The 26365-nt window shown below is 40.4% G+C and overlaps 1 protein-coding gene across 1 annotated transcript in view; it reads right to left on the bottom strand.

The window, feature by feature from the left end:
- Window positions 1-26365, bottom strand: part of FAM135A (family with sequence similarity 135 member A) — a 153936-nt gene that overhangs the window by 14218 nt on the left and 113353 nt on the right. The window contains exons 17-20 of the mRNA XM_065400926.1: window positions 24394-24485; window positions 23045-23142; window positions 13902-14053; window positions 11358-11468 (exon numbers count right to left, since the gene is read on the bottom strand). Of these exons, the coding sequence (XP_065256998.1) occupies window positions 11358-11468; window positions 13902-14053; window positions 23045-23142; window positions 24394-24485 (453 nt within the window). The remainder of the gene's footprint in view (window positions 1-11357; window positions 11469-13901; window positions 14054-23044; window positions 23143-24393; window positions 24486-26365) is intronic.

Genomic DNA, 26365 nt, shown 5'->3' with positions numbered 1-26365 from the left:
TCTGCTTTTGTAACAAAAAATATGTGTACACTAACATGCATTCAGAAACAAGTATCAGTTTGGACACAGTAACCCAGAACAAGGATTAAAAAAAAATCATGTTAGGATGTCAGAATTCTGCACCTACAAGACAAAGTGTAAGTGGTTTGCTTAGGCTGCCTCTTACAATAATGGCTGTTACACTGATAAGTTGTTAACTATACAATGAATGACATTAAGTTGCATTTGACTTTTGGGGGGAAAAAACCACAACTGTAGTAGACTCATTAAACCTCTTCAGAGAGGCTTATGCAATGTTTGTCTTGAACTTTTCTGAACAGATCAAATAATCTTTATTCACACAATGAAGTTATTGGCAGTGCAAATTCTGTAATGCCATACTCGACATGACAGGCAATGACTAGGTTTCGTATCTCCAATATTCAAGATCTGTTATGCTGTCATCACAGGACACTTCACGCACCATGTACAAGTGAAAATAGTACTCGAACGCTTCTGTCTTGCAAGGGAAAAAGGCGCAAAATATTTTCATATTTGTTAAAATTGCATGACATCTGAGCCTTGACAAATATATCAAACACTTTACAGTCGGCAAAAATACATCATGATTCACAGAGTCCATGGGGTACATTGTGGGATATGGTTGCCTTCAGTTTGCTTTGAAATTCTGATGGGAAAGCTTGCATTGCAGATTAAAGGAATTGCCTTTTGTAGCCCATTGACTTGAGTTCCACTTCTTTTAAAACATTATGTACATCAGCAGCAACTTATTAAGCAGTGTATCAGTGCAATGTGTCTCAGAGGTGCATTTATTTTTATTTAGATTTTTCCCAAAAATACACAAAGAACAGATAACTTGCAATACAGTTCTTGATTTCCATTGTCGTCAACATCTTACGGCAGTTTAATTGCCTTCTTTGAGGTGACTGAATTCTTTTCTGTCTTTCACACTGTCCCAATGCTATGAATGAATTGTGCTGCCTTGAGCAAGGAAAACCATTGTGATGGCAAAACACAAGAGAACACACGCAAAACCAGTGGGCTCACATTGTTGCTCGCACAGACTTTTAAAAAATGCTCACTTTTGGCTGCTGGCCATGTTTAAATACTGCTGGAAAATGTACCACAAATTTGTTGATGTTGTGGAACTCATCTGTTCTGATTGCATGAACAATGGCTACATGCAAAAGATGAGCAAAACATGGAATGTGCTGCAGATGTGGATACATTTCTTTCAGGTGCTTTACAGAGTGTTGGATGTACATCGCGGAATCACTGTTGACTGACAGAGTTTTCCCACATTTGGTCATACCCTGGCAACACATCTTGATCCAGACTGAAATGACTCCTGCTTTTCAATTAAGAACAACAGAGGATTTTAATATAATAGTATTTATTGATTTATTTTTGTCATTGTAGAACACTGCAATGATGTTAATTGCTGGCTGTCCAGCAATTACTAAAGAGACTTCCTCACCACTCAACAGATCCTTAATTGCAGATTTGTGGTGAGCAAAACGTTCAGGCAAGTATATTTTTACCAGCTGATGACATTCTGGGTAAGTACACGCTGCTGGTGTCTACATCTGAAGCAGAGCTAATAAAAAGTTCAAACCACAGACAGCATTCATTTAGGGTTACCATAATTTAATTTAAAAAAAGGAGGACACTCCACGGGGCCCCGGCCCTGCCCCAACTCCGCCCCTTCCCCGCCCCCAGCCCTGCCCCTTCCCCAAAGTCCCTACCCCAACTCTGCCCCCTCCCCTGAACGCTCCGCCCCCTGCTCCTCCCCCTCCCCTGCTTCCCACGAATCAAATGTTCGCGGGAAGCCTGAAACAGGGAGGCAGCAGGTAAGCTGGTGCTGGGGCTGGGGCAGGGCACGGCCCAGTCCGGCCCCCCGGCCGAGCGGCTCCCTTTGGTGGCCGGCCGGCCCAGGCCAAGAGGCTCTGGCCCCGGCGTCTCCCGCCCGGCTTGGCTCGGGCCCTGGGGCGCCAGCCCCCGGCTGAGCACCACCGGCTCCCAGCCGAACACCGCCAGCCCCGGCCCGGCCCCCGGCCGAGCACCGCCGGCCCCGGCCCCGGCCCCGCACCCCCGGCCCAGCACCGCCGGCCCCAGCGGCTCCGGCCCCCGGCCGAGCACCGCCGGCCCCTCCCTCCCTCCCTATTTTCCCGGACATGTCCGGCTTTTTGGATTTCCTCCCGGACGGGGATTAAAGCCCCCAAAAGCCGGACGTATGGTAACCCTAATTCATTGGAATCGTCTCAAAGCACAACATATATAAACATACCGTGTGGAAAATCCACAGCTTCCTCTCTTTGTTTGGTCTCAATTCTTCCCAAATAGGCTTCCATTGAAGTCTGGGTTCTCTTTGCTTAACTTCCAAATGAGACTTACTGTCCAAATGTTGAGCAATTTAATTTGCTTGTCAAGAGATTTGTTTTTACAAACTCTGCAGTGCAAAATGCACTCTAGACTTTTTCCAGACATTTCCAGACCTTTTCACTGTTTTAAATTTGAGGTGAGAGTATTCACTGCAATATTCTTCTTTTGCAACCCATAATTGAAACAAAACAAAATAAAACTTGGCTCTGTTACTGTGTAAGTGCAATCGGGCCACTCACCATAAATATAAATGCATTTATACTTTTCCTCAATTTTGACCCCAACACACTAATAAATGCTGCATAATTATCTGCAGCTCCAGCTCCACTAATGCTGGAACTGACTGTTTTAGCAGAAATGTAAATACATGCTTTATGAAGCATTCACTACAACATGCTTAATATGCATTAAGAACTTATTAAAATCCCATCTTAAGCAGCATTTTTCTTATTTTGTCCATCTGTAAATTTCAATTATTATTAATGGAAATATTTTTCATCGGTTTGTATGTGTACAGTGAAATGACATTTACCAACATTTACTGATAAACATCAATTCCTAAAAAAGATGCAATGATGAAAGTAGGAAAACCCCACTCCCATGCAGGTGAAGACTCTATACTTTTTTGCCTCCCCACCTTCCAGTCTTCTGTTTGCAAAAGTAGCCTTTAGAATGTATATAGTCTGACTCTGCTGCCAGAAAAACAATAAAACCTGGTATGATGTAAGTCTCTTCCAAGTGTATCAGTATATTTTAAACAGCCACATTTTATGAAAGTGTTTAATAGAAGTTTTAAATAAATGGTTAATTAATTATTACAGTCTAACAGGTCAACCATGGCTTATAATTACACTGCTCTACAGCCAAAATGCTTCTGAAATAAATGTAGTCAAACTTTACTAATTCTGGGTCACTGAGAATGAAAATGATGCTTAAAATTGTTGATTGGCTCTAGTTTTCAAGATATGCTATTGGGTCAGTATATACGACCCTTGACTTGGGAATGGCGGAGGATAAGTGAGTTATAAAGGGAAGGGATCTCAATTTAAACCAGAAATGACTAAAATACATCTTTGACTGGATCTATGAATAAATCTATGACTGGGTTTGGACAGTACTTGCTTTTCAGGCAAAACAATGAATGATGCAATCTGAAGCTGGTATTGCGTCATACATGATATGAATTGCATCATGTTATTCCTAGAAGTCATGGATGATGCAATCATAACGAAGCTTACATCACTCTGCTGAACAAACTGCCCTATATCAGCTCTAGAAATCATACAGTGTCGTGCTCTCTTATTTGTCAGTGTTTGATTTTGCAAAGGGACACATTTCTGTTTAGCCAAAGTGAGCAGAGATGCCTCGTACTTGTGTGAACAGTGCAGATAACTTCTGCTATGTTTGTGGTGAAGTGACTTTTGCATCACAAAAGCGCAGTATAACCACTATGGTTAAGAAAGCCTATCACCTTTATTTTGGCTGCAAAATTGGAGATCAGGACAAGAGGTGGGCCCCACACATATGCTGCAACACTTGTGCAACAAATCTTCACCAGTGGTTGAACAGGAAAAGGAAATCTATGCCTTTTGCAGTGCCAATGATTTGGAGAGAGCCAACAGATCATACCAGCAATTGTTACTTCTGCATGGTGCCTCCAGTTGGGAAAGGTGTGTCAAAGAAGAAAAAGTGGACTGTGCATTATCCAAACATTCCATCAGCTATACGCCCAGTACCCCACGGAGAAGGACTGCCGGTTCCTGATGCACCAGAATCATTCTCACTTGAGTCAGACGAGGAAGAAGAGGAGGATGAAACTTCTGGTCCTGAACCATCAATGTCACAGGATCCACATTTTCTCCCATCCTCCTCCTCTGAACCACACCTCATAACACAAGGTGAACTGAATGACCTTGTCAGGGATTTGGAACTACCCAAGAGTAAGGCAGAGCTGTTGGGCTCCAGACTACAGCAGTGGAATCTCCTGGCAGGTGCTGTTAGGGTTTCCATGTTCCGTGACCGTCAAAAGGATCTTGTCCCATTCTTCTTCATGGAAGGTGATCTTGTAGCCTGCAACAACATCGATGGTGTGATGGCAGCCCTCAACATCGTTCACGATCCAGATGAGTGGAGACTGTTCATTGATTCATCGAAGACGAGTCTTAGAGCTGTTTTACTGCATAATGGCAATGTTTTGCCATCAATTCCAGTTGGTCATGCAGTCCATATGAAGGAAACCTATGACAACATGAAACAACTTTTGAGGTGCATAAACTATGACCAACATCAGTGGCAGCTTTGTGGCGATTTGAAGGTTGTTGCTCTCTTGCTTGGTCTGCAGACTGGATACACAAAGTACTGCTGTTTTCTCTGCGAATGGGATAGTCGTGCAAAAGATTCCCACTACATCAAGAAAGATTGGCCACTCCGACAGTCATTGGAGCCTGGGAGGAAAAGTGTTCAGCATCCACCACTTGTTGAATCAAGGAAGATTTTGTTACCACCCTTACACGTCAAGCTGGGTCTGATGAAGAACTTTGTCAAGGCCATTGACAAAACACAAGCAGCTTTCAAGTACCTCCGTGGAAAATTTCCAAGGTTAAGAGAAGCTAAGATAAAGGAAGGTGTCTTTGTTGGTCCTCAGATTCGTGAACTTCTTCGAGACGATGCATTTGACCATGCACTGCGTGGCAAGGAAAAGACAGCATGGAAAGCCTTCCAGTTAGTGGCAATAAATTTTCTCGGAAACAACAAGGCAGACAACTACAGGTTGTTGGTGGAAAACCTCCTCAAGGCATACAAAAGCCTTGGTTGCAACATGTCACTAAAGATACATTTTTTGCACTCTCATCTAGATTTTTTTCCACCGAACTGCGGAGCAGTGAGCGACGAGCACGGCGAGCGATTTCACCAGGACATTGCAACAATGGAGAAACGCTATCAGGGCAAATGGAGCCCATCAATGCTTGCAGACTATTGCTGGACAGTGACAAGAGATGCTCCATTTAATGAATACAAGAGACAAGCCAAGAAGCGTCGAGTGGACACTGAATAGGACTAAACTATGTACATAATAGTTTTTTGCCTTTTGTTTCATAATAAATTTTATTTATATAACCCTTTTGCTGATTTTTAAAGTGTTACATAAACAGGACAGGTGAAATATTATCATGTAAAGCAACCATAAACACATGAAAAGACCTAGGTTTACAATTTATGATTAAAACTCTATCTACACAATATACAGACATAAAATGTAAAAACTTAAATATCTTAGAAACAGTAGCCAATCAGTTGTTTTAATTGTCATATTTGAATTCAGCACATCAAAATACATAATAAATAGCACATTTTATCTCTGAAGCAGACGACTTCTCAAAAATTGTAGACCAGTGTTATCTATAACATGTACTCCTCTTGTCTAACATGCTTATCTGAGCTATTAATCATTTAACATTTTATAAACTACAAGTTTAACTTCAATATAAAGTGTGACTAATTTCACAGTGGACTTTTTTAATGATAATTTAGGGTCAGACTGCAGACCAACATGAGCACTGACGCAGGGAAGTAAAGCGGTGTAGTACCGGGGAAACAGCCTCCACAGAGCAAAGCCATAATGTATCCCCTAAACAGAACTGTTATGTAAAAACCAAAACAAGAGCTTTTCCTCTTACTGCTCCTTTATGGAAGTATAAAGATTGCCTAAAATTTTAAATAATTTTAAAGTAAACTTATTTTCCGGTTGGTGTTTGCATTAGAAATATCAGGTATGCTCTCTTCTCTTTGATAGAAGATCTAGGGCAGGTTCTTTAGAGGACCTATATAGGGATGGTCCATAAAGCTGTGACCTGGGCTGCAGCTTCCCCCCGTCCCCTCCTCAAATGGAGGGAGTAGAGGAAACAGTGTTTTAAGTGTTTCTGGAGGTCCCCAAGACTCAGCCTCCTTTCCCTTCCCTCCCTTTGAGTTGAGAAGCAGGGCAGCTGCAGCTCAGGTCACAGCTGCTAATGACATTCCTATCCAGACCCTCCAAATAACATGCCCTAGGTCTTCTATCAAAAGAAAGAGGAGAGAATACTTGATATTTCTAATGCAAATGACAATCAGAAAATAATGTGGTGAAAGTTATTATACATCACAAAGAAGCAGTGAAGAGCACAAAAGGTTTTTTTAAATAGATTCAAAGATTTTAAGGCCACACAACCTCACCCAGTAATTGCTGAATTAAGCCCATAATTTCTGTTCAAGAACATAAGAACATAAGAACATAAGAAAGGCCGTACTGGGTCAGACCAAAGGTCCATCTAGCCCAGTATCTGTCTACCGACAGTGGCCAATGCCAGGTGCCCTAGAGGGAGTGAACCTAACAGGCAATGATCAAGTGATCTCTCTCCTGCCATCCATCTCCATCCTCTGACGAACAGAGGCTAGGGACACCATTCTTACCTATCCTGGCTAATAGCCATTTATGGACTTAGCCACCATGAATTTATCCAGTCCCCTTTTAAACATTGTTATAGTCCTAGCCTTCACAACCTCCTCAGGTAAGGAGTTCCACAAGTTGACTGTGCGCTGCGTGAAGAAGAACTTCCTTTTATTTGTTTTAAACCTGCTGCCTATTAATTTCTTTTGGTGACCCCTAGTTCTTGTATTATGGGAATAAGTAAATAACTTTTCCTTATCCACTTTCTCAACATCACTCATGATTTTATAAACCTCTATCATGTCCCCCCTTAGTCTTCTCTTTTCCAAACTGAAGAGTCCTAGCCTCTTTAATCTTTCCTCATATGGGACCCTCTCTAAACCCTTAATCATTTTAGTTGCTCTTTTCTGAACCTTTTCTAGTGCTAGAATATCTTTTTTGAGGTGAGGAGACCACATCTGTACACAGTATTCGAGATGTGGGCGAACCATGGATTTATATAAGGGCAATAATATATTCTCAGTCTTATTCTCTATCCCCTTTTTAATGATTCCTAACATCCTGTTTGCTTTTTTGACCGCCTCTGCACACTGAGTGGACATCTTTAGAGAACTATCCACGATGACGCCAAGATCTTTTTCCTGACTCGTTGTAGCTAAATTAGCCCCCATCATGTTGTATGTATAGTTGGGGTTATTTTTTCCAATGTGCATTACTTTACATTTATCCACATTAAATTTCATTTGCCATTTTGTTGCCCAATCACTTAGTTTTGTGAGATCTTTTTGAAGTTCTTCACAATCTGCTTTGGTCTTAACTATCTTGAGTAGTTTAGTATCATCTGCAAACTTTGCCACCTCACTGTTTACCCCTTTCTCCAGATCATTTATGAATAAATTGAATAGGATAGGTCCTAGGACTGACCCTTGGGGAACACCACTAGTTACCCCTCTCCATTCTGAGAATTTACCATTAATTCCTACCCTTTGTTCCCTGTCCTTTAACCAGTTCTCAATCCATGAAAGGACCTTCCCTTTTATCCCATGACAGCTTAATTTACGTAAGAGCCTTTGGTGAGGGACCTTGTCAAAGGCTTTCTGGAAATCTAAGTACACTATGTCCACCGGATCCCCCTTGTCCACATGTTTGTTGACCCCTTCAAAGAACTCTAATAGATTAGTAAGACACGATTTCCCTTTACAGAAACCATGTTGACTATTGCTCAAGAGTTTATGTTTTTCTATGTGTCTGACAATTTTGTTCTTTACTATTGTTTCAACTAATTTGCCCGGTACCAACGTTAGACTTACCGGTCTGTAATTGCCGGGATCACCCCTAGAGCCCTTTTTAAATATTGGCGTTACATTAGCTAACTTCCAGTCATTGGGTACCGAAGCCGATTTAAAGGACAGGTTACAAACCTTAGTTAATAGTTCCGCAACTTCACATTTGAGTTCTTTCAGAACTCTTGGGTGAATGCCATCTGGTCCCGGTGACTTGTTAATGTTGAGTTTATCAATTAATTCCAAAACCTCCTCTAGTGATACTTCAATCTGTGACAGTTCCTCAGATTTGTCACCTACAAAAGCCAGCTCAGGTTTGGGAATCTCCCTAACATCCTCAGCCGTGAAGACTGAAGCAAAGAATCCATTTATCATCTTTAAGCGCTCCTTTTGTATTTTCATCGTCAAGGGGCCCCACTGGTTGTTTAGCAGGCTTCCTGCTTCTGATGTACTTAAAAAACATTTTGTTATTACCTTTGGAGTTTTTGGCTAGCCGTTCTTCAAACTCCTCTTTGGCTTTTCTTATTACACTCTTGCACTTAAGTTGGCAGTGTTTGTGCTCCTTTCTATTTGCCTCACTAGGATTTGACTTCCACTTTTTAAAGGAAGTCTTTTCAAGCCATAACACATCTTTTAGAAAGACATCCACTCTAGATTTAAATAATTCAAGTAATGAGAATCCACTGCATTTCTAGGTAAGTTGTTTCAATGGTTTGCTCCTTGCAGTTAATCTTTAAATGCTAATAATGTGCCTTATCAGCAGTATAATTATTATTTTGTGATAGTCACTTCTGAATGGAAAAACAGCAAAGTTTACTAAAAACCATACATTTGATCAAATTTCTACCTCAGCCATTATTTTTCTTTTTGTTCCTTGCCCTTCCCCACCCATTTTCTGGGACTTTCTCTTCTTGGAAAAAGTGGTTACTGACCTTCATAACTGGTATTCTTCGAGATGTGTTGCTCATGTGCATTCCATGTTAAGTGTGTGTGCTCACCATATGCACTGGTACCGGAAGTTTTTCCCTCAGTGGTATCCGTAGGCCAAGATGGCAAACAGGGTGTCAGAGGGTTCAACCAGCTCCTCAGCTTCCAACCCCAGATTTGCCACCACCCACATTAGCAGCTCCTGGTATGCCTTGAAATCATCCTGAGACACTCTCTGGGATGGTCCCGCCACTGCCTCATGGATGAGGAGGCAAGGGCAGGGGAAGGGGCTGGCTCTGCATCCCTCGCAGGGGTGGCCTCAGCTGAGGCCGGAGGGTGCTCCTGGGCACCTTGCTCGAACCTTTTCCCTGAGTCCGGAGGGGGCAGAAGACTGTTGCCGACCGCCCCTCCAATGCCCCCGACACCCGATCATTGCATCTCTGCCACAGTGCCAGGGAGCAATGCCGCAAGGATGGGGAACGTTGCGTGGGCCCCAGTGCCAGCTTCCCTCAAGTCTTTAGCATGGATGGAACCTTCAGGTGCGAGGGACCTCTGCCACTACCCTGGATGGCTGGTGGGTCCCTAGGAGGGCTCAACCGCCTAGCTGGCGATAGAGGTGCCTGGCTGAGCTCCAGAGAAGATGCACTGCTACACACAGGCCTATGCACCTCTCCAGATTTCCCCTTCCCTGTAAGGGACATCAGGGAGTGCCCTCTCTTGGTGTGCTTCTCTGCTTCTTAGCAGGCACTGGGGACAGAGATTGGTGCCAGGTGGAGACAGGTGCTGGCGGCGCACTTCGCACCAATGCCACGATGTTCAGTGCAGAGTCTGATTGTGCTGGTTCAGAGGCCGGCGCGAGGGTCGACTCCATAAAGAGAGCTCTTAGTCTTCTGTCCTGCTCCTTTTTAGTTCGTGGTGTGAAGCTTTTGCATATGCAACATTTGTCGCTAACATGGGTTTCCCCCAAGCACTTCAAGCAGCTTTGGTGTGGATCGCTGACCGGCATAGGTTTTTTGCAGCAATCACAAGGCTTGAAGCCCCAGGATTGGGGCATGCCCCGTCCCTGGGCTAAGTCTCTCAAGGGACTATCTAATTTATCGAGAGCACTGTTAAGCTAACTATCAAGAGAACAATAAAATCTACTTATCTAAGAACTATTTACACAATGGTTGATAGGAAAAAAACACTGGGAAGAGAATGCTTGCCGAGGTAAGGAGACGCCTCAGCACCATCACTGGTGGTAAGAAGGAACTAAGGGAGTGGGGAGCCAGTGGCGCCCCTTATACTGGCGCATATGCGTGCCACTCCAGAGGGCGCCAGATATCCCCTACAGATACCACTGAGGGAAAAACTTCTGGCACCGGTGCATGTGGCAAACACAAACACCTAACATGGAATGGACATGAGCAAGCACTCAAAGAACTTATCTTCAGGGAGAGGAGCAGTTGGGCAAGTCAACCTTCTCCTCTCTATATGTTCTCTTTCATTTGCTCCCTACCAAGTCTCTGGGGCCAACTGCGAGGGGAAATGGCGACATCACGTGTGACTACCTTGATGGAGAAGCACCTCCTATTCTTTCTCTATACAGTACTGCATTCACCACAAGCATTCCACCTCAGTGCACGCCTGCCTGACACACATTCAGCAATGTTTACCTGATGTCCCCTTGAGCCAGTGAACCTCCATCCACTTCTCAAGGCTTAAAGGTGACCAGCCTATTAACATCTCAGACACCACCTAAACTGACTCTTTGCCATTCACTTAATTCATAACACAAACAAATGGAGTGGGGAAAAGTACATGAAGGATAAAATGGGGATAGCTAGCAGGTTAGTGAAAGATTTTAATTAAAATCTTTAGATACAAGTGATAGGTTTTTATTATGTCAATCACCTCAAGGACAAACTAAGTGCCTAATCAGTGATCTTGGAACAAATATTACAACAGAAGTTTAGCATCTGAAAAAAATATATGTAGGTTATCAAACAGCTCTAGAAATGAAAAGACGTAACCCCTGCTTTTGGTCCTTCACGACTGTATAATGCATTCAATCTTACTCTCACTGAAACCACTGACAACAGTGGTGCAAGATCAGGCCCAAATACAGGTTGGCTAATTTGTTCATTAATTAGAAAGTTCCTCGATGATCTACCTACCACAGTACAAACACAGTGTCTGATTTATTTTGGAAGTAATACTTAGTATAGATAAATAATGGACTGTAGAGCTGACAGAATGGTAGAACATGCAATTATTTCTCTAAAAATATTTTCTATTTTCTTCTTTTTATTGATATCCTGTACTTACTTGCCTATAAGATGAACAACATGAACAAAGCTTACCTGCTTTTTTACTAAGTTTGTACAAGAAGGTTTGCCGCGGGTCTGAATGATCTCGACATGTCAATTGTAATAAAGAACCCGACTTTTTCCACTTCTGCATAAACCAGAGACCTGTATGGTTACATACAGTGTATGTAAGTATATTTCAGCAGTAAAATAAGAATCACTAAACGGCAATTAAATGTGTAAAGTAAATGTCCATACATTACATTCCCCACTCTTTATTTTATGTTTATGTTAGCATTATCAAGCCCACAACCATTCTATAGTTCTCTCAGCCATCATTGTTTTCTATCTGATATGTATTAATAAAGAATGAATACTGTCCTTAGTTAAAACAAAGTTAATATTCTTGGTGCTAGGGGAAAAAGTTCTTTCACCAAAATATCAATGTGTCTTTAAATATTAACCACAAGGTAACATACAGACATACCCTCAACATTTTAAAACAATGTTTCACATGTTTTGATGCTGAAATATATAACCTGTCCAAAATATAAAAGAGACTCAAGTGTCACATCTCACCAAAACAAATAACTTTTTAGAATCACAGAGGTCAAGACTCATGGAAGGTAGGCAGAAAAGAAAGGGAAGGCATTCTCTGGACTGGGGAGAGGAATGGAGAAGAGGTCTCATTATTACACCCTCCTGGATGTTGTGCAGCATCTCTTTTTCCCAGTTGATGAGTAAAGCCATCCGTCTAAATATGACTTTTCAGAAATTCTTACAAGCCCTTGTTATCGCTATAAAGCAGAAGAAAACAAACTACCAGGTATTCTCAAGTGGTCACATATAAATATATAGCTAGTACCCAAAGTTTTAATGCTAGTCATGCTCAGTCCTAAAATGCTATATCACATGTAATTATTTGAGTTTTCTGGAATATTAACTTAAAATTTATAATCCATTAAACATATGAAAAGCAATGAGGGTTATTGTAAGAAAATGGTATCTTGAGAAGTGATCACCCACAAGCGGTCCAACTCTTTACAGAGTATAAACGCTTTCTGTATGATACCTAGAAAGGTCTAACCTTATTACTAAGATGACTATAGCCAATTAGACTCACTGCTGACTATGAAAATACTCAAATATCCACATCTCACATAATCTGGAATACTAAAAGCAAATAATAGGTTGTTCATGCTTAGTGTGTAATTTTTTGGGATAACTTACGGCAAAACTTTCCCCCACACCACGGTAAAGCATGCATTGAGCGCTACATATTGTACATGCCAAGTTTCAAAAGCCCACTCAATTTCACTGATATCCTCACAACTCCAGCAAATTATATTTGGGCAAATAATGCACGACAATTTTCACCTTTTTTCTATTCAGAAAATGTATGCACACAGATTATACATTTTCCTTAACTGTTTATTTGGTCTGTAGATTGTTAAGAATACAAAAATGGCCATACTGGGTCAGACCATTGAACATCTATCCCTGTATCCTGTCTTCCAACAGTGGCCAATGCCAAACAGCTCAAAGGGAATGAACAGAACAGGGAAATTATCAAGTGATCCATCCCATCGTCCAGTCCCAGCCTCTGGTAGTCAGAGGCTTAGGGACACATAGAGCAAGGGGGTTGCATCCCTGATCCTCTTGGATAATAGCCATTGATGGACCCATCCTCCATGAACTTATCTAATTCTTTTTTAACCCAGTTATACTTTTGGACTTCACAACATCCTAGGGCAACTAGTTCCACAAATTGACTGTGTGTTGTGTGAAGTAGTACTTCCTTTTGTTTGTTTTACACCTGCTGCATATTCATTTCATGGGGTGACCCCTGGTCCTTGTGTTATGTGAAAGGGTAAATAACACTTCCTTATTCACTTTCTCTACACCATTCATAAGTTTAAAGACTTCTCTCATATCCCCCCTTATTCATCTCTCTTCTAAGATGAACAGTCCCAGTCTTCTTAATTTTTCCTCATATGGAAGCTGCTCCATACCCTTAATCATTTTTGTTGCCCTTCTCTGTGCCTTTTCCATTTCTAATTTATCTTTTTTGAGGGGCGACCAAAACTGCACGCAGTATTCAAGGTGTGGGAACACCACTGTTCACTAGCAGTTTGTTGAGCGCATTTGATATTCAATATTTGAATTGTGTTGGTTAGTTTTGATGAACGCAAGGATCACAGGTTGTTTTTGTACATTGAATGTATGTGTGTAACTGTTTATAGTATTTGTTTTCTTTGAAGATTTGTTGAATTATATCATAGCTAGGTATTTATCAATAAACTAATCTTAGAAGGTTATACCTTGAAAAATATTTTAACATAAAAACTGGTTCAAACAGATTGATGTGCTCTTATAATTGTCGTCTTTTTTCCAATTAAGGTTTTACACTTGCCTCTTTCTCCGTTTGTTCCTAAAAGCAGAGTGTGAGAATGTGCCTGATTTTCCTAATCCAAAGAATACACAAAGCCCTAGAAGTGCCTTTTATTAATATTTCAAAGGCAAGAGATGCCTACTCATTTTCTCCTGAACATATTTATCCTGAATTCATACCACTGAAAATAACATTGAAGCTTTTACCTGTATTAACAAGAGCACTGCTGTTGTAGAGGGTACCAAGATGTGGTCCAGAGAGAGACAGGAAGGTGTGAAGTTTGTTGAGGTAATATTTAAATCGAGGTCTTGTGAGCACTGAACGGATTATTAAATTGCCCAGCGAATGTCCAATAAAACTATTTAAAAAGAAAAACAGTGTAAAATGAAACCTTGGGGAAATTCTTTTTATTTTATTTTTCCTTAAAGTGAAATTTGATGCCTTTATAAACGTTTTAAGGAATAAAGAAAGAAAGAAATGGAATATTTCCAATCTTCCCCCATCCCCGACTTCATAATGTTAAGTAATAAAACAAAACAAAAAACCAAACTACTATGTTTCAGTATTTTCCAAACTGCCCAACTAGCTTAGAGAGAAGTCTTTCGTGAGCTCCTCAGAATTGTTAAACACATAAAAAACCTATTTCAGTTAACACATCGACCAATTTTTTTCAAGTTTACTGTTTCTGAACCAGTTACACACCAACTACAGAGAAAATTTTTTAAATGTGATGTGAATGACTGAATAAGACATCATTTTGGTATTTAATAATTGAGGTTAGTGGGATGGATGCTTATCAGTTGCCAAGACAACCTGTATGATGCAGATTCTAGAAGTATTCCTGGGAGGAAGAAAATCTGGATAGATACTTTATTTTTGGTGGAAGCAACATCTCAGGTGGGTTTGCTTGGGGAATGGACTAAAGAGCTGAATACTTAGCTTTATGGTTCAGTTGTCCCTCCAGAGCGGTGAACAAGTCGAGCTAGCTGCAAAATTAAGATAGCTACGGCTCACAGGAGTATATCAAATGTGTTACTGCCACTGGTAAAGAGGAGTGGGGCTTTTCTTCTTCACCTATCTGAAAATTGGGCACACCTAGCAGGACGAGTATATCCCTGTCCTAAGCTCTATCGTACCATACATACACCATGTACATGCCTCTCCTCTTATACTTAAAGCAATTATTTTGAAAGGATTTTTCCATTAAATATGCTGCAAAGTAAACTTCGCTCAAACTTGGGAAAGAGGCGTGAGATGAAGAAGTTTCACCTGGGGTGCCAGCTGCTTCAGAACCCAACTCGTACGCTGCCAAGCCCCATGCCTTGCCCCCCCTGCTGCTGGCTCCTGCCTCTGGCACCCCACAGCTGCCAGCAACAGGGACTACTGCAGAGACTCCCCCAAAGAGCCCGGGCACAGGAGAAGGAAGGAGAATCCCTGGCTCTGGTTCTCCCCGATTGCAGCCAGGTGAGCTCTCCCTCCCGCAGCTGGCTGAATAATGAATAAACCCAAGGGCTGGAAGCAGAGCGCAGCACCCTGGGCACAGAGTGCAAAGCCACCCCTCCATCCTGCTTGCATTGCGCTCCTTAAACAACCCTCCCACCCCCCGCCTGCCACCTTTCAGCTCCCCTAATCTCCGAGGTCAACTCTGATTCCCTCTCCAGCTACGCTTGGGGTGGTCAGTTTGCTTGCAGAGAGGGATGTTTGCTGCAATCCATTCTGCCTTCATGGATTTCACAACATGGGCCCCTTCCAGCAACATCTCCGCTCTGGTGAGTCGTTCCCTCTTAGTGAAGGCTGAATTATGCAATGTGTGATTCTGCAATCAATTACATTTAATTATATTGTTCCAATGGAGGGGACAATCAGACCGGGTGCTTTCTACTGTAAATTGCGTGCCTGACATGACAGACTTGACCAATAAGAAGCAAGTGGTTACCGTGATGGCACTCAAAAGCTAATGTTTGGAATCACATGAACGTCTTCCACCCAACAAGCAGTAAAAACTGAAAGGGAGCATTTTGTTTCTAAAGAATGTAAAATATATTTAATTCAAGAGATAAATCTGATTTTTTGTTATTACTACAGTTAAACCTAAACTATTTTACCCATTTGTACCTAATGCTTCGGCCACTTTCTTACCGGTATGCTGTACGGCTTACTTTCACCTCTGCTCACAAGGCATTGCAAATTTCAAGAAAATTGCACAAGCATGCAGATTTTAGAGCACTTAGAAGCGTTGGCCTTTAAAAAAGAAGAATAGTGAAATAACGGAAGGAGATGGCTTTTCTACACATCCATATACAAGGCTCAGAAAGGTGTGAAGTGGTCCATTCATCTCAATGGGATGTTCTCAGCTCAATGAGAACACCGAGTAGAGATTACATCTCGGTGCTATTGTTTCAGGTTGTAGCATGAACTTTTCCGTTCATCTCAGTGGGTGTTCTCATCCCCCTTCTGTTGCACCACTATAATAAGCATTAGAATCCTTTCATTTTCCACTTCAATGCTGACAACATCCTTTGTAATAAAAGCCCTACGCCCTGATAACCTACATAATTCTGCATTTAAATGATGCGTACTGGATCCTGAAGGTACACATGCAGCTCCTTCCTTTTCTTGCAAAACATGAGAGGTTGCAAAACACAGATCTCATATCATAATCACAGCTCCGTCACACGCTTCAAAGTAATCTGCATGTGTTCTCATATCACAAACACATCTTTACCAAGCAAGCCCAATTACGGTTTCCACCATATTGACGTCACCTGTAGGGTATGCAAAAAATTCCCATTGGCTACTGTCAGCTCCAGTGGACCAGAGGGAAGATGACATGGGCAGCTCCTCCTTTTCTGTTTAGATCCTTTAGTAATGTTAGATGGAATCCTCTGGGTTAGAGCGAATGGGTTGTAAAAGGAAGTGAAGAGCTTGTACATTTCAACAACTGTGGGATTGGCAGAGTAAAGGTATGTGCATTAACAGGGCGTATTGGGGCTTTGCTGAGAGAGGACAGAGTTGAGGATGCATTGGCAATCTTAACTGCATTTCCTGGTTTTCAAAAGTTGTGAGTTTTGCTCAACTCAGTGTTCTGCAAGGGGAGGACATAACACCAAGCAACCTTAATTCTGCATTAACAGTTTTTTGCCACTGAATTCATAGTTACAATAAGTGCCTACAGATTCCACCTGAGATCATGGCCCACTGTGTCAGGTCCTGATCTTAACAGTCACAGAAATGTGGAGTTGGAAGGGACCTTGAGAAGTCATAAAGTCCAGCCCCCCGCACTATTGCAGGACCAAGTAAACCTAGACCATATCTGAGAGCTATTTGTCCAACCTGTTTTTTAAAACTTCCTGTGATGGGAAATCAACAACCTCCACTGGAAACATATTCCAGAGCTTACCTATCCTTATAGTTTGGAAGCTTTTCCTAATATCCAGGGGCATGCACAAAGAGGGGAAAGCAGAGGCCTGGGTTTCCCCAATAATCGGTAGGGGCACAGAATTCCTCTGGCCCCGGGGCCAGGGCAGCTCCAAAAGCAGCAAAATTTAAATTCCTGCACACATCCCTGCTAATATCTAACCTAAATCTCGCCTGCTGCAGATTAAGCCTATTACTTCCTATATTTCCTTGAGTGGACATGGAGAATGGTTGCTCACCATTCTCTTTATAATAGCCCTTAATTATTTGAAGACTTATCAGGTCCTCCCTCAGTCTTCTTTTCTCACGACTAAACATGCCCAGTTTTTTTTAACCTTTCCTCAAAGGTCAGGTTTTCTAAACCTTTTATCATTTTTTGTTGCTGTCCTATGGAATCTCTCCAATTCGTCCACATCTTTCCTGAAGTGTGGAGCCAGAATTGAACATAGACTCCAGCTGAGACCTCCCCAGTGCCAAGTAGAGGGGGACAACTGCCGCCCCTATATTACATATGACACTCCTTTTAATGCATCCCAGAATGATACTGGCCTTTTTTGCCACTGCATCACTTTGTTAACCCAATCAATTTCTGATCCACTATAATCCTTAGTTCTTTTCAACAGTACTAACACCTAGCCAGTTATTACCCATTTTGTAGTTGAGCATATGATTTTTCCTTCCTAAATGAAGTATTTGCACTTGTCTTTATTAAATTTCCTCTTGCTGAATTCAGACCAATTCTCCAATTTGTCAAGGCCATTTTTTATTCTAATCCTGTCCTCCAAAGTTCTTGCAACCCCTCCAAGCTTAGTGTTATCTGCAAATTTTATAAGCATACTCTCCACTCCATTATCCAAGTGACTAATGATAATACTGAATAGTACCAGACAGAGGACTGATCCCTGCAGAACCCCACTAGATACATTCTCCAAGTTTGACAGCAAGGCACTAATAACTACTCTTTGGTATGGTCTTTCAAAGAGTTGTGCATCCACCTTACAGTAATTTCATTTGAACCCCATTTCCCTAATTTGCTCATGAGAATGTCATGGGGGATGTCATAAATATAAAGAGAAGGGTAACAACCTTTATGTATGCAGTAACATATGGCCAGAGGTACAGAATCATTTTACCGGTAAGGGGTTAATCAGTTCAATTAACCTAGTTGGCACCTGACCAGAAGGACCAATGAGAAAAGAAGATACTTTCAAATCTGGGGGGGGGGGGGTGTTGTGCTCTCTTTGTTGTTCCCTCTGGATAGAGAGAGAGAGACCAAGCAGGCAAATCATCTCTTGAAAAGATACCTTGAAATAATACACAGAAATTGTAAGTAAAGGCAAGGAAATGTGTTAGATTATCTTTTGTTTTAGCTTGTGAATTTTCCCTATGCTAAGAGGGGGGTTCATTCCTGTTTTTGTAACTTTGAAGTTGAGCCTAGAGGAGAATCCTCTGTGTTTTAAATCTTTTTATCACCCTGTAAAATTACCTTCCATCCTGATTTTATAGAGGTGCTTCTTTTACTTTTTTCTTTATAATAAAGTTCTTCTTTTAAGAACTTGATTGATTTTAGTGTCCTAAAAATAAAGGGTCTGGTCTGTACTTTTATTAAAGGCAATTGGTTGGTATATTATTCTCAAGCCTCCACAGGAAAGGGGGTGAAGGGGCTTGGGTGGCTATTTTGCGGAAATAGGAACTCCAAGTGGTCCTTTTCCTGAATCTTTGTCTAAATCACTTGGTGGTGGCAGAAATACCATCCAAGGACAAGGAAAGGTTTGTGCCTTGGGGAAGTTTTTAACCTAAGATGGTAGGAATAAGCGTAGGGGGTCTCCACATCTGTACCCCAGAGTCAGAGTGAGGAAGGAATCCTGACAGGGGACTGTGTCAAATGCTTTACTAAAATCAAGACATATCGCATTGACTGCTTCCTCCACATCCACTAGGCCATTATCACTGCCAAAGTAGGAAATTAGGTTGGTTTGGCATGCTTTGGTCTTGAAAAATCCATGTTGGCTATTCCTTATAACCCTATTATCCTCCAGGTGCTTACAAATGGATTGTTCCATAATTTGTTCCAGTAGCTTTCCAGGAATTGGAATTAGATTGTGTGATAAATGAAGGGGGGGCATAGCTCCCTTTTATGGACACCCAGCCAGCCAGTTAGCTAGCTATACAATCCCTGTTAGTAGCTGTTCTCTACTTGCTTTACCTGTAAAGGGTAAAAAAAAGCCCATAGGTAAAAAGAAGGGAGTGGGCACCTGACCAAAAAAGCCAATGGGAAGGCTAGAACTTTTTAAAATTGAAACAAGACTCCCCTTTAGTCTGTTGTTTTTGTTTTCCAGAGAGCGGAGACACAGAGCAGCAATTTGTAAGCAGCTTTAAAACCAGGTATGAAAAAGCATTAATTCATCCCTCAAACCTACTTATCTGAAACCCCAGATATGTAAGTAAATCAGGGAATGTCTAAGAAGACGCGATTAGGGTTATTTCTTTTATTTCTTATTGGCTTGTGGACCCCTTTGTGCTAACCCCAGATGATTTTGTTTTGCTTGTAATCTTTAAGTTAAACCTTAGCTATCTTGATTCTTAATTTTTGTAACTTTTTTTTTTAAGATTTAGCAAAAAGCCTAAGTTTCAAATGTATTTTCTTGTTTTGGGGTTTAATAAAATTTACCTTTTTAAATAACAGGATTGGATTTTTGTGTCCCTAAGAGGTTTGTGCATATGTTGTTTAATTAGCTGGTGGCAACAGCTTTGTTTTTTTCCTCAGCTCTTCCCCAGAGGGGGGGGGGGGTAAAAGGGCGTGAGGGTACCCCATAGGAAGGAATTCCCAACTGTTCCTTCTTGGGTTCTCAAAAGGGGGAGTGAGGGTTTACACTTGGGTGGTGGCAGCATCTACCCATCCAAGGTCAGAGAGAAGCTGTGACCTTGGGAGTTTAATACCAGCCTGGAGTGGCCAGTATTAATATTTAAAATCCTTGCGGGCCCCCACCTTCTGCACTCGAAGTGCCAGAGTGGGGAATCAGCCTTGACAGGCTGACTAGCCTATCATTCCCAGGGTCCTCTGTGTTCCCCTTTTTAATGACAGGTACTATGTTTGCCCTTCTCTAGTCTTCTGGGACCTCACCTATCCCCTAGGAGTTCTCAAAGATAATTGCTAATGGTTCTGAGATTATTTCAGCTAGTTCCCTAAGTATCCTAGGATGAATTTAATCAGGACTTGAATACATCTAACTTATCTAAATATTCTTTAACCTTTGCTAATAGCCTAAATAGACAAGACAGAGAAAATGTGGAAGAGAGGGAAACTAATGCACGGAAAAATGAAGAGACTTGCCCAAAGACACACAGGAAGTCTGAGGCAGAACCAGGAACTAAACACAGATCTCCTGAATTCCTGTCTACTGCCTGAACCACAAGGCCATCCTTCCTCCTCATTCTACTACTGTATTCCTAAACAAAAACTATGTTAAAATGGAGTTAAGGCTGAGAATACTTATAAGTAATTTAGCCTAAAAAAATTTCATGGATGTTGTAATTATCTTCAAAACAAGAATCATAACCCAGGAAATTCAGAGTTAAGGTTAAACTTAAAGCAAATTCAAATATCTTAAGTTATAGATGTGCATACAGTTAAATCAATCAATCCCCTTGCATGCGTCTGACAAAGTGGGTATTCACCCACGAAAGCTTATGCTCCAATACTTCTGTTAGTCTATAAGGTGCCACAGGACTCTTTGTCAATCCCCTTCACTCTTCCCTAACTGTGCATTTCTATACAGAGCACCTCACATTTTAAGGGATGATATTTTGTTAAAATCAGGATTTTTGTTTCTTACCAGCACAGAGTTTGACACATCTTTATATCATTTTAGATCACTTTTCCTACTGCAGTTCTGAGGTCTCTACTAGAGAATGCAGTGGCACTGAGTTAGGATTGTGTTTTTCAATTTAAGTTGTAAGGGAAAAAACCCTGTAACCTTCTATGCAGTCACATTAAGACAACAGTAGAGTGTTTGAAGAAGACGACACAGCCTTGCATTTACTGACTTTCTGAATAATAAAGATTTGAGACAGTTCCCATTCCCCCTATGATATGTTATGTGAAGCATACAAATAAGCCAGCACAACTTCTAGCTATGTTCAGGAAATGAATACCCAAAGTTGCTGCCAAAAAAAAAAAAGTTACTTATTTCAAAGAACATCACTTACTGTAAGGGAAGTAACTTTTTTCCTTTTTTTTTTTTTTTTAGTGACTATCAATATGTATTCCACTCTTGGAGACTCCCAACTGTAGAACCATACCGGAAGAGGGATACTGGAGTCTCAGAAAGGTAAAGATTGAAGGACTGTCTTGCCAAATGAAACATCAAGTGCTTTGTAAATGTATGGACTCAACTCCAAGTGGCAGCCTTAAGAAATCTCTACACTAGGAGTATTTTTAAGAGAAGTCACAGAAGCAGTCTGAGCTCCAGTGGAATGAACTTTTATCAGACCAGAAGGATTACATTTAGCATTCCAATAAGAGAAAGTAATGCAACCGGAAATAACTCTTCCGGCATAGACCTCGAACAATCTGGATGAAACTCTGAAGGTTTTGGTTTTGTTTAAATAAAAAGATAATGATGCAGCAACAAGTAAGGAATGTAGACTTCTTTCACATCATTCATGTGGGGTTTTGGAAAATATATAGGTAAACAAGTTGTTTGATTAATGTGGAAATCAAAAACAATTTTAGAAATAAAACTAGGGTGAGATTGAACTGATACCATGTCTCTATGAAAAGCTCTATAAAGTGGACCTGACATTCAAGTCTGAATTTCCCCCCATTTTGCAGGCCAAAGAAACAGCAACTGGAAATGGAGTCCTCATAGAGATGATGCAGAGAATACGTGGCTAATGACTAAAACGGTGGTTTCATTAAAGCAGCTTGTACCAAATGCAAACCCCATGAAGGAGATAAGTTTTTAAAAGGGTTAGTACACCTAAGACACCATTGGATGGGAACAGACCTTATAGTTTTGAACTTGGGAATGGGAAGCCAGTATAACCATTAAATGAACTCTTATAGTATTGGAGAGACCAGCTAACCTTAGATATAGCAGATAGTACAAAATAAATGGGCTGTCTGTAGAAAAAAGTGACCCAAGTGTAACCAATGCAGCAATGTCTGTCTGAGTTTGCAGAGAGCCTAAAACATTAGTTCTGAATTGTGAATTCATAATAAAAAGCATGAATTCTTTCTTAAAGTGCAAACCACAACACAACTTTAAATATGGAGCTGGCAACTGGTGCCTCCATGAGTATTGTCAGTTAACAAGGATTGATGGTATGGTATGGCATCCATCTAGGAAATAAGATCCTCCTCATGACATATCTCCTCCTTGATGTTCTCAGACAGGTTACCGAAGGCAATAATCCAGAAGGGCCCAGAATACATTACAATCAGCCCACGATGCCTATAATGCAACAGCTTGCAGTGCTGTCTAAATCCTTACCATAAGACCTTAAAATGGTCTTTAAATACTTTAAATACTAAAATACTTTAAATGGTTCTAGGATTGCAGAGCCCATCACACTAATTCCCACAGTGTAGATCTAAAAGTTAATATATTATATTCTGAGAACTTCAGATACTGATGAAGAAATTTTCCTTTTAAGATGTTGCAGACTGTTACATTTTTAAACAGTCAGTAACCTGCAGCCATAATACTATTTATAGCTTTAATATTGTGTATTTAAACTTCTTTTGTTTGTTTTTCATTTAGAAGCCCACATCATCTAATTTTCTCTTACCTTCATTTTCCCCCAACCTCCTCTTGTTTGTACCTGAATATCAAGTAACTGCATGACAGTTTAGGACAACGAATCATGTACTTTCTAGTGGGTATTATATATTTTATAGAAATAAAGTAATATACAATATAGGTATTACCTGATTTTTGAAATTGTTAGGTTGTAAATTTGAATATATTGTATTATTTCATCTAAAAGGCGATCAGTCATGGAATCAAAATCAGCAAAGGTATCATTCTGTAGAAAGGAAAAATAATTACATATGTTCCAAATACAGTGAGTTATTTTACATTCAGTATAAATTCTTATTCATCAAATATATAACAACTAAACCCACCTATAAAAACATGCTTACTAACTTTGATATCAGAACACAACATTGCAGCACCCCCCAGGTGAGTTTTTTTGGGAGGAGGGAATAAACTGTCTGTACATCGTTTTAGAAGTACTTTGCTCTAAAAAGCACCAAAACGAATATTAACAGTACCATTAGTCTAACCTCTATCACATATGCACAGTTCTCATCAGCTGGACAGAGAAAAGACAAACCACATATCCCAGATTAAGCCACACTATATCTGAAATGATAATATGAGGCAATTTACTGTATGCAACTGTAGAATTTACTATATGCACCTCTCTCCTATTTCAAAGTGTGAAAAGACGGCCCTTATTTCAATCTAGGGCTCCTTCTCTACACTAATTAATAACAACAAGTTACAGTGGCTGTAGACTGAGATCAAACGAGTTGTTTCATCTTACATCCATTAATTACTGGCTATCTGAAGTACATCTAGAACATGTATTGTAATTGGCTAAAAATCATATTAAAATGTCAACTATATTTTTTTCAAGCTAAAGTAATTTGAAAACTATTCTAAAAAAAAAATCAAATAAATTTAAGATTGGTAATTGCTACTGATTTATCATCATCATGCCAATATTGCAATGCAATGACCAAAAAAAAAAAAAGAAAAGAAAGGCTGACTATTTTGTGGTTCTCAGATTCTGTTCCATGAAACATTAGCTCTTCTTTCTTCCCACCCTGGGCTTCACTCTTGTCAGCTAGGATGGGGAAAAATTAGGGGTGTTCTAAACTTAATTGGTTATTATGCTGAGAAGAAGAGGATTCCAGATTATATTATTATACCTCTGAATGCGCTGTAGAGTTGTATTAATTTATATGAGTATAAATTATAATATATATTTAATTTCAAGGTCATGCCAGTTTGTATAACTGCTTTAAGTGTATCATAAAATTAAACCTCAGATTCTGCAAAGGGATTCACTTGCATGGACCATTTTATGACCACTGAGTCTCCCTAATTACAATAGTTATCTGAAACGGCTAAGCAGTCTGTATATATGGATACTTCTGCAGGATCAGGGTCTATACAATACAATAATAATGGTAACTAAGAAAACATTTTTTAAAAATGTATACAATTTCATTTATTGTATGAAAATCCTTTTGTTGTTTACAAATACCTGGTTCCTCTCAGACATAAGAAAATCTATTCGTCCTCCAGGTAGTCCAAGCTCAATGTAAGTCTTCACTAATCTTAGATCTGCACTATTACCTTTAAAACAAACAAACAAAAAAGGTTAAAAGGTTTGCTATGACAAAAGTTATCTTGCTATTTAACAAGGTAAATATACTAATTTAGAAACAAAACAGACAAAATGGACAGACAATTGCAGCACTGGCACTTCCCAGCAAACTAATGCAAATTTTATATTTTACCATATCAAAATTAAAACTAACTAAGACCTCTGATGCTGTAGTAGCAAAACCAAACACAATGATACAATCACAATCTACAGAAATGACACAAAGCTCAGTCATTTTGGAAAACCCAGGACTTAAGTAGTTAAGTTTTGGTGACTACGTATATAATATTTTACATTCACTGGATGTTAAGCAAAAAGTACAACAATGTACTAACTAATTTTGATAAAATTCAATGAAATGAACTCAGACTGGGGGAGGAGTAAAGGAGGATTAGAGAATTTGAGGGATGGGAGAGAGGAGTAAGGGACCAGTTAGAAGTAGCACTACATAAGGATTAGTAAAGTAGAAAGGCAAAATGGATTATAGAAAAAGAGATTACTGACCTGTTCAGTAACTGTTGTTCTTCAAGATGTGTTGTACACGTCCATTCCACTCTTGGTGTCTGCGTGCCCTGCCGTTGGAAACTTTTTTCTTCTGTGGTACCCTTTGGGTGACTCGAGAGCCTCTGCTGCTGTGCACCACTGTGTACACGTATAAAAGTCAGAGCTGCCCCCAGGTCTCCCTAGTTTCTTTTTGCTGGAACTTCAAAGTAGAAGGGTAGGAGGGCGGTTTGTGGAATGGATATGTGTAACACATCTCGAAGAACAACAGTTATTTAAACAGGTTAATAACTTTTTTCTTCTTCGAGTCATTGCACATATGCATTCCACTCTTGATGACTCACAAGCCATGAAACTCAGAGTCTATTTCAATAAAGATTGTAGAACTTGTCCAACTCTACCATTGTCACTAGTCCTAACGACAGTATAATGGTATGCAAACATGTGGACTGAGGATGAGTTTACCGCTCTACAAATGTCCACAACTGGAACATGTGCTAGAAAAAGCCGCTGAGGCAGATTGATTGTGATCTCACTGAATGAGCTGTGGCTCTGCTTGGCAGGGTTACATTAGCCAGGTCATAGCACATGCATATACAAAAGGCTATCGAAGAAGAAATTTTCTGAGTAGAGACTGATTGTCCTTTTATTCTGTCTGCCACAAGTACAAACAATTGGGAGGACTTCTGTCCAGGTAGAATGCCATAGCTCTTCTGATGTCCAGAGCGTGCATACATTCCTCTTCCCTACTCGAATGTGGCTGTGGGCAGAATATGGGTAAGTACATTGACTGGTTGATATGGAAAGAGGACACCACCTTTGTGACAAACTTCAGATGAAGACGCAGGTAAACTTTGTCCTTAAAAAGCTCATATAGGGAGGCCCAGACATTAAGGCACACAGCTGTTCTTCTCTTGTGGCTGAGGTGATAGCAACCAAAAATGCCACCTTCATTGATAGAGGTAGTAGAGAGTAAGTAGCCAAAGGCTCAGATGGGGACCCATAAATCTTGACAACACTAAGTTTAGACCTCCTGGGAGAACGGGGTCTTGCACCTGATGATACAGTTTGACTAGACCTTTCAAAAACCTTATGGACATGTCATTAGAGAGAAAAAAACAGATCAGTTATCCATTTTAGGGTGGAAAGTTGAAACAGCTGCCAGATGTACCTTGACAGAAAACTAACAGCTTAACCTTGGTGGTTTTAGGTCCAATAAGTAATCTAGTATGTGTTAAATGGAGGAATGGGAAGGAGATACTCTGTAATGGAGAGATCTGTTGGAAAAACATCTCCACTTAGAGAGATAAGTAGTCCTAGTAAAAAGGCTTTCTACTATTTAGCAGGA

Source organism: Emys orbicularis, chromosome 3 (genome assembly GCF_028017835.1).
Source record: "Emys orbicularis isolate rEmyOrb1 chromosome 3, rEmyOrb1.hap1, whole genome shotgun sequence".
NCBI classification, from domain to species: domain Eukaryota; kingdom Metazoa; phylum Chordata; order Testudines; family Emydidae; genus Emys; species Emys orbicularis.
Note: the sequence above shows the minus strand (reverse complement) of the source record. Positions and strands in the feature narration are given on the sequence as shown.